Source organism: Carassius auratus, chromosome 17 (assembly GCF_003368295.1).
Source record: "Carassius auratus strain Wakin chromosome 17, ASM336829v1, whole genome shotgun sequence".
NCBI lineage: Eukaryota > Metazoa > Chordata > Actinopteri > Cypriniformes > Cyprinidae > Carassius > Carassius auratus.
In genome coordinates this window covers 8,150,546-8,160,041 of record NC_039259.1, presented here as the reverse complement: position 1 = coordinate 8,160,041, position 9,496 = coordinate 8,150,546, and the positions used below count along the sequence as shown (strand labels likewise).

The following is a 9,496-nucleotide window of genomic DNA, read 5'->3' as shown; positions in this document are numbered from 1 at the left end:
GCTCATGAAGTGACTCTTGTTTTAAAAATGCACCTAAAAATACTGAATGGAGTCATTAAGTAAAACTGAAAAGAATTTGAACAAATTTCTTTGTGAATCGAATCGATTGGTTCTGAATTTGTAAAAACCATTCCTGAGTCAACACACTGTCTTCTCAAAGATCTTGCTCTGAGACTGAACTAGCAACAATGAAGTGCATTTACTGTCAAGGCCAACATGATAGACGTTTAGAGAAAGACCCTTCAGTTATTCTCTTTTCTCACTACAAAAATGGCTGTCTCACCAAGAGAGAGAGAGAGAAAAAACATATTTATTTAAAAGAACTAATCCCCCTTTTTTCTCAGCCATGAAAAAGCACTAAATATTGTGTGGGTTCTGTTGTGTGTATTTGTGTGTTTGCCTCTGCAGGGGGTTTGGACATAATATTTGTTTGAGATTATTGGTAAACAGCTAGGTTGATCTCATGTGTGAATGGTAAATGACTTTAAATTCCACAATATTAATCAGTCTTCAGACAAGCATTATGAACAAGCATTATGTATGTGAGAGGGATACCTGAGTCAAGACCTTCAGTCTCCTACAATCCTCTTTTTAGATATTATCTTACTGTTTCGACTTTAGATTAAACCATGTAGCCCACTGTTTGTTTGGTTAATTTACTACATGCAGAACATGACACTTTGGGTTAAAAGTGGCCATCAAACTCTCTCCAGAGAAAAGAGAGAAGAGGAAAGCAGTGTCTGAGTTTAAACTAAAAAAAGTAGCAGACCTAACCTTTTCCACATGAGACGGAAATCGTTAGATTGAGTCCCTGGCGTTATGAAAGCACCTAACTTGCTGTAACTAGATCAGTAGCATGAGATTCTCATAGTAGTCAAGATTTTACAGGAACAAACTAAAGTCTCCGACCAATACAATTTTAATATCCAAACTCTGTATTAATAACGGAGCAAAAGAAACAAACAAGCTTACCTGAACGGTCCTCTCTCGAATAGCATAAGCGTCGAAAGGTCATTCTCGGTTCATCCTTCTTTTTGATTTCTTTTTCTTCTTTTTAATTCGAATCACCCTGTATTTACCTTTCTCAAATGAACAGAGAGACACATTCAGTTCAAGTATTTTAACATTCAACAAGGACGGTTAAAAAAGGATTGAAAATAGTTAATTTACTTACTAAGAGCAAATGTCTCTGAGAGCAAAAAAGTAAACAGAATTAAACACAATAAAACATGGTTTTATGCCCATCATCTCAGAAACCCGAAATATATATGCTGCATAAATTATGCTCTCAGTAGCCTACTTTATTAAGTACACTAAAAAATTTATCTTTTTTTGTGAAAGACATCTGAAATGCTTAGTAAAATTACAATGTTTTTGAATCTTACTAAATACTTAAGTGGTGAACTATTGTTCATTACACACTGTTTTTTGAGACAGAATCTCAATGTGCTGCAGGTCTTCAGCAATTAATCGAACAAATACACACTCAAACACACACACACACACACACACACTCATTCTTTCTAACAAAGACACATTACTTACTAAACAGACTGGCTCTTAGCCGGTGTACATAAATCAAATGTTTAAAACAGGCATTCATCCACAGGCCCCATTTAAGGCACCCTTTCCCATCCCAATCCACAGGGAAACAACACCATCCTCCCCAAAACCTAGTTGGGACCCCTGAGAATCATACAAAGGGGCTCAAATGCTTCCCACATCAGAACCGTATTGTACAAAGTAGAGAAGTGACCCATTCGGATAGCCTTGCAATGTTCTAATCTCCAGCCTGGCCTCATGCCACATTCACCCTCTTGAGCCTTACAACGATCCAATGGAAAACTCCAAAGAGTGATACAATGCACAATAAATTAGTTCTGACATAGTAGAGGTTAGAAACTGTGCCATGTGGAAACACAGGGCTCATGGGTTATTTGCCCAATAAGAAAATAACAAGACATCAGTGACTGTTTGTGAAGGATTAATTTGTTCATGGTCTCAGAATTTCTGCTGCCTCATGGAATTCAGCTTTTAAAAAGCATGGGGAAAAACTTTACAAAGATTAAAACACACAAGTTTTTTTGCAGGCTCTGCATCTTGTGTCAGTCTGCATCTTCGCACACATCTCCATTGCTTCATTAGTGGAAGCAGTGAGGTTATTTTTTAAAGATGATTTATGGAAACGGATAGAGCAGCCAATGATTATGATTTATGATTATGACCAAGGGGTCATTGATTATGATTTCGCCTTTTTTAACTTTAGCTAGTGTATAATCTTGATGTTAGAGCATAAACAACAACTGAAAACGTACAATGCTGAAAGTTCAAGTTTATATACAAATGGAGATATTGTTTTATATATATATATATATATATATATATATATATATTTTTTTTTTTTTTTTTTTTTTACAAAAAATAAATGAATAAAATAAATTAAAATTAAAAATTTGCGAAAAACTCATCACTTAATTTATTTAGAATATACTTATTTAATTATTAATTAAATTATTAAATGAAACACATAAATTATGAAATAACTAAAATACAAAAAAATAAAAGAATTATAAATAGTAAGTATTTAATTATTCATTGTGGATAAATTTCTGTGGGTTTGGGTCAGCTCTAGGCTATTATTTGTTCTGTAAAAATTTTTCACTGTGGCCTCCAAACAGAGAAACGAGACATTTACACCAGTAAAACATCATAACTCCTGAACTTGCATTCAGTGGTCAGTAGAAGTCTACCAAAGCTATTAATAACACGTTATTTGCATTTGTCTCTTTTCTAAATTTGTGAAGTTGCAGGTTTGCAACATGTCAAATAACCCTCTATGCCAGGCTTTTTTTAGACTGTTGGTTGGTGTGGTGCATTGACCCAAACCTAGGTAGTCAGGAGAGCATCTGGCTGACTGATTGGCTGATTTGTGTCATGTGTTTGTAAATCTGGCTGACAAGATTTGAAACAGTCTGTCAATACTTGAGGGTGTTGAAATATTTGTGACTTACCACACTGTTTTATATTACACAACTGTTCTCCTTCTGTAATGATCTATCTATCTATCTATCTATCTATCTATCTATCTATCTATCTATCTATCTATCTATCTATCTATCTATCTATCTATCTATCTATCTATCTATCTATATATCTATCTATCTATCTATCTATCTGCCTGTCTCTAAAATAAGATTTTAGTAACCAGGACTCGTGTATTTTATTAGACATGACAGCCCAGCAAAAGTATAAGTAAGGCAGGTGTCGATTAGATTTAAGACTCTAAATTTAAAATGAATATGTTCTTTATAGTGTCCACTAGATGCCTCTCTCCACCATTGTATATTCCAGTTGGTAACATTTGTACCGAATAAGACATGGGAATTTCGTGACACAGTCAAGCTCTCGTTTTATTTCAGGCTCGTGTAGTGCCATGGTCGGGTTTGGCAGCATGACTCGAGGCTTATTATGCAATTGTAAGGCTATCTTCATGCCACAGAAGCAATGTTTTGGAATAAGGTCAATGTAGATCCTTGCAGATGTTATTCTCCCACAAATGCCACGAAAATGACTATGTTTAAGTCAAAGTAGGCTATATTAAATGCTTATTGTGGGCGCAAAAGTTTGTGATCAAATGAAACGTTTTGCTAGCAAATATTTGGTAAAACGCAGAAGTTTTGCGCGCGAACGCAGTTTCTCGGAAGGCGAAGTTTATGAATTTAATTTCCCTTCCTATCTCATATTTTCGCATAACATCTCCGTTCCCTGGGAGTCAAAACCTTGGTCTTGGTGTTGCTACCTTCACAGAGGAGAGTTTTTGCACGTTCGGGTCCTTTGCTAGTTTTCGTGCCCCATTGGGCCGATAACCGCTAATCACCAAAACATACAGTCGAAACAGCTTCAACATTTGCACATCAATAAGAAAGGTGCTAAGGTATTGATCACTGAGGTGGACATCTGGCCATTAATATCAGTCAATCAGAGTGTGTCGTCACTAAATCGTTAATCAAATAATGATGGTGATATAATCATGAAATAATGAGAGAAATATGGAAGATCGATTGAGAGAGGAAATATGTCAGTTTTTAATTAGTATTTTTGTAACTTGCATTAAGGACTCTGACATGGATTGGATGGCCGAGATTTTGTGAAAGCAGATTATTCTATCATGCTCTAACGTCATGTAGGCTATGGGATGGGACTAAAGAGCCATTTGGACCATGGTCAACACACCAGACGCTGTTGGAACTTAATGGTAGTGTTATATACATTTGTATAAGTTGTTAGTGTCAGTGCTAAGTTTAGATTCGTGGTTTATTACAATCTTTAGAAAATAAAGATTAACTTTACCCCATGACCTACATTCACAGGGCAAACTACCACACTCAGTAGATTAAAGATTACCCTGATGCGTTACCTCCAGCTGAATGAAGAAAGCCTTACATTTACAGATCTTAAAATAAAAGTGAATATAAACTTCAACAATTACTACACCCAAGGAGGATGTCAGTTTAACAAAACCACGATAATTGAGTAGATATTCACAGGCGAGTGCGATATAATATGCACCGACAGGGGTCCACGGTACTAAATCTATTCTAGTGCTGATTGGTCGACTCAAAAGTGTCCTGCTCTGTTATTGGTTGGGGTGTGGAATATGCAAATAAGTAGCACCGGGCTTTATTAAAGGACTCGCAGTGTGTGCTCAGCGTGGAGTGGGAGTGTCGGCAAAGAACAGGCTCCGGGGTGAACCCCTGAAATCACGAATATTTACTTTAAATTCAGCGCTTTTGAGTTGCTTATAAATCCTGTTTCCTCTGCTGTGTGCTTTGCTGAAGAGCCCACTTTATACTGAAACACTTTCTTCACGAGTTCCTCAAGGTAAGAATTTATTTAAACCAGTTAGGTTAAGTAAACAAAATGCAAAATTGTTTTCTTGTGCTTCTAGTACAGTTTGCGGCACATGGACTATAGTAATTATTTGTTTAAAACAAAAACCATTTTGTCATATATATTTTTAATTATTTTTTTAATTAAAGTAATTTTTTTATATATATAACAAAAAGTGTTATGGTTACCTGCTTGGGCAACTCGAAGTTCTCAAATCTCTTTTCCCAAAACTTTCGTAGTTACTCAAATGTTTGAAACCCTAAGTGAAGCACATATATTTACATCTGAAATCAAAGTGTATACATATATTTGCAGGTAAAATCAAAATACTTTTAAGAGCCCTTCGCCTTTTTGTTTTGACTTCCTGTGGGGGGCTCAAGGGCTGCTCTCACAATCTTGTCATTTACACTCATGTCTAATTTGTGTTGTGCTGCTTCATAAAGGCAAACCGCTTCCTCCTAGAGTATCATTTTGCTGCAGAATATTTTGAGAAACATTTTAAAGACATTGTACTCACACATCTGGGTTGTCTTTTGTCTGTATGTGTTTAGAGTTCTTCATCTCCTAGGTTCACTAATGCCGGGTCCAGTTATGCCCGTGGATGTGGCTATGCAGCTGTACATCACCCATTCTCCCCCACTGCACAGCTTCCTGAGCTCTTATGAAGACTACAGGACACGCAACCTGGTCAACACCTGCTACAAACCCCTGCGGCCCTGCTTGAGCTCCAGAGCCCACCTGGAGCCTCCTTTTCTTGATTGGCAGACCCCAAAATCCAAGACCAAAAAGAAGGTTGTGTTTGCCGACTCAAAGGGTATGTCATTAACCGTGGTTCATGTCTTCTCAATTTTCGAAAACAGAGAACCTGTTACATCCAAACTGCAGTATGACCTGGAAGACCTAGAGGACGTCAGAGGAACTCTCCATATAAATTCAGTCCAGAGCAGAATTCTAGACTTTCCACAGCCAGCAGCAGACTACCTAGATTTCCGTAGTCGGTTGCTGAAGAACTTGGTTTGTTTGGAGAGCTGTACCCTACAGGAGCGAGCCCTCACCGGCACCATCAAAGTGTGTAACCTGGCCTACGAGAAGTTGGTTCATGTGCGAATCACTTTCGACACCTGGAAGAGCTTTCAGGATGTGGAATGCACATTTATGAATAATGTCTATGGTTGTCAGGATACAGACATATTCTCGTTTGGCATTGAACTGCCTGGTTATGTGCCCCCTCAGAATAAGGTTGAATTTTGCATTAGCTACAGAACTGGAGAGCAGACCTACTGGGACAACAACGATGGCAGAAACTATGGACTGGTTTCAACATCTTGGCAACAAAACAATACATGGAATTCCACAAACCAGGGAAGGAAACCCAATGAATCCCGAAAGTTAGGCAAGAAAACACAGGACAAGGAGGTTTTTAAATGTAAAAGTCCTCTCCAATCCAATGTAATTTTCCCAAACTGGCAGAGTTGGGGGCACATTGCAACCAGTGGGCCCTATTGGTGACTTGAGCTCACATAATTAACTATCCACATTTTTGTTGAAAGCTTTTAGCACCAATACATCTCTCGGTATAACAACAGATTAACATTTTGTTAAGAGCTCTTAATATGATTTACCTGCTGATTACTTTACAAGCAGACTTAAATCAGCTGTCTATTAGCAGATTAAAGAGGGAACATGGACTTGTTGATATGGTCACATAGAGTGAACCTTGTTTTTGAGTGAATTTTGCCTCCGCAATACAGCATGTATTATTATTTTAAGTAAAACTTGTGATGACCCCTTTCATGAAGCGCTAGACCACTAGGGGTTCTCAAGCAAACACTATAACATCTTTGTTAGTTCATTTTATAAAACGTGCCTTTGTCATAAGTTTGCTAAGAGAATGTTTTGTTATATATTGTTGCCATGGTGTGCCACATCTGCAGACTGTGCACTATAAAAAAATGATACCTTGTGAAAATCATTTCTGATAATTTGAAGAGGATATATGTATGGCCATTTTCAGCAGATATCCAGTTGAAGATTATATTATAAGAGATGAACAGTTGGTATGCAACCAGTGAGATTGTCCTTCATATTGAAGGGGTAACCTTAACTGGCTACAAACTTTCAGAAGGGAAAAACAAAGAAATATTAATATTTATCATATTTAATATGTGCTCCATGAATAAATCAGACTTGAAATAGATTTGGTTATATTTGATCAAATTTTAATCTGCAAGATGCACGTATGTTTAGGTGCCTCCTTTTTTTTATTCATTTTTGTGTTGGATGTGTTAGAAATTAAATTCAACTGTACACAATAAGCTAAACAAATGGCCTGATAATGGTTTATGTGCATTAGGATCTGCTCAGCAAATGCAATTGTAAAGCAAGTAGTATCTTTTGCTAGGTAATTTTTATGTTTTAAGTGCAATACAGTGAAAATGAGTTGAATTGGTTGTGATGTCATGTTCGAATCAGATGTGAAAGAATGGCTGCATTTTTTGAAAGAAATAATGGCTGTCTTGGTAAATGAGTGTGTATTTGGTGTGATTTTTCTAAAATAAAAATTTCACATTTTCAGCTTCTGTTTCTCAGTAACTGTAGTCAGAATGAGTGGGAATATGTCTGATCTGTCCAGTTTAGACTTCATACTTACTTTCCAAAGTCAAAGTGATAACAATATGGTTTTGGTGGCAATTAAGCAGTTCTCATAAAAAGCATTTATAGGACAAACCACAAGTTATACTGAGAGCTGAGTTCATTTAGAGTTTATAAGCAAACTGAGTGCTACTTTGATTAAGTTTTAAAGTTAAACCCCTCAAACACCTTAAAAGAATAAAATAATAATAATACAGATTTCTGAGGAGAAGAGACTCAAGTTGATGTGGAAGCTTGACACCTGGGCTTTATGAATATATACATATAAATCAAGGCATATGAATTGCTTTTATCTGCATAAAGCTCTCTTTAAAATCATAGTAAGTAGATTCATTCGAAGCAGCCAGAGGTTCATTGTTAGCTCATGGTCTTCTCCACTCAATGAGGAATGCAGAGAATGTAGAGAGCTCCATTTTCCTCTTGAAATGTTTAAAAGCACTCACACACTTATAAGAAACAACTCTTTTACACAGTGAAAAGGGAAGCAGTTTTAGATACCAGACCTCTGACAACTCTGGATATGAACACCCTCTTCCTGATCATGTACTGAACACACAGTTCAAAAATACCTACTCTGATGCCAAGCCTATTTTAGCTGATCACCTTATATTATGCCAGTGAACAGAGGAACATCATGTTGATATTAGAGGTTCTTTCAGACTACTCCAATTTCAGTTGTAGTGTACACACTGTGAAAAACCAAATAGCCAGTTATACATTGAAGTGAGTCCATGACCTTTGCTGCCTATTTTAAAGGAAAGTCTGGAAATTAGTCTCTTATACCTTAATAGAGCATAACAAGGTGCATCACGAAAGATGATAAAAAGTCACACAGGCCTTTTAATGTGTGGTATAAGCTATGTACATCTCTTTACACAAACACATCTATTCAAATTGCATATCAAGTTGCCGACAGGTATCTTACTTATTCTTGTGTGCCCATTCTCAATGGAAACCCAAAGAGAGGCCCAAATATATAATTTTTTATTTGTTTGTCTCTGTCATTTTGGACACCATGACCTCAGAAATAGGCTGAGCCGGATGATATTTCAACTATGTGAAATACTGTTGTGATAATGACTCAGCTCTTTCAGACAACAGGCTTGCAGTTGCTTACAAAGATATTGGTTTCTTTTAGCAGAGAAGTTTGTCATTGCAAAAACGTTCATGATTTATAAATCCCTATGTGTAAAAAAAAAGTAGTATGTGGATTAGTTTTGTAAAAACTCATTTAGCGTTTTAAATTTTTTAACTTGATTGTGAGCTTTATAAGTATCACGCAGAGTCTCATGACTAGCTCATCCTGTCTCTGCAATCTTTTTGTCTCCAAACCTTCAGGCGAAGCATGGCATTCGCATCCATTTTTCATGATTCTAAAACTGAAACTATGCAAACATTAGAGGGCTGAGAGAGAGTATTTCTGGGGCAGGAGCCATAAACAGGCCTCAGAGATGGCAGAAGAACAGTGCAGCATTCACAATCAGTCAAGAACAAGGGCTCTCTTACTGACTGAGAAGGGAACTGGAGCGAAGTATGGAGTGGATTTGTCCACACAGCTGTGATTTCCTGCTCTGCAAAGCACTCTGTAACCATAAAGGGCACCGAAAATGTGTTTTTCCTCAGGTGTTGGCTTTACCAACTCAAAGGTTTCATTTGCTTTCTTATTTCCTGTGCACGAATTGCAAACATGTGGGTGAGGATGCATGCATGCACTCCATTTGCTTGATTCATTTTCTGTCTGTGGAAAAATACACATCCTTTTAAGCTGCTTTTCACTGTTTCATTGCTATCCTGCTATTCTGGCATAGCAGTTTACATAATGCAATATCTGATACAGTACTTTAGGCATATACTGCAGCTGTTGAATCCACTGGTCACCAGTACCAGCAGTCCATAGAAACCCATGACACAGATTTAAGACTACTCTCCTTCAAAAATGGATTCTGAATGTGCA

The 9,496-nt window shown here is 37.0% G+C and overlaps 1 protein-coding gene across 1 annotated transcript; it reads left to right on the top strand.

Annotated features, from left to right (window-relative positions):
* Nucleotides 1–4,674: 4,674 nt before the first annotated feature.
* ppp1r3ca (protein phosphatase 1, regulatory subunit 3Ca) lies at nt 4,675–7,459 on the top strand. Its single transcript, XM_026285555.1, has 2 exons — nt 4,675–4,881; nt 5,442–7,459. Exon 2 carries the CDS (start codon nt 5,467–5,469, stop codon nt 6,397–6,399), a length of 933 nt encoding a protein of 310 aa, XP_026141340.1. The 5' UTR covers nt 4,675–4,881; nt 5,442–5,466; the 3' UTR covers nt 6,400–7,459.
* The last annotated feature ends 2,037 nt before the right edge of the window (nt 7,460–9,496 follow it).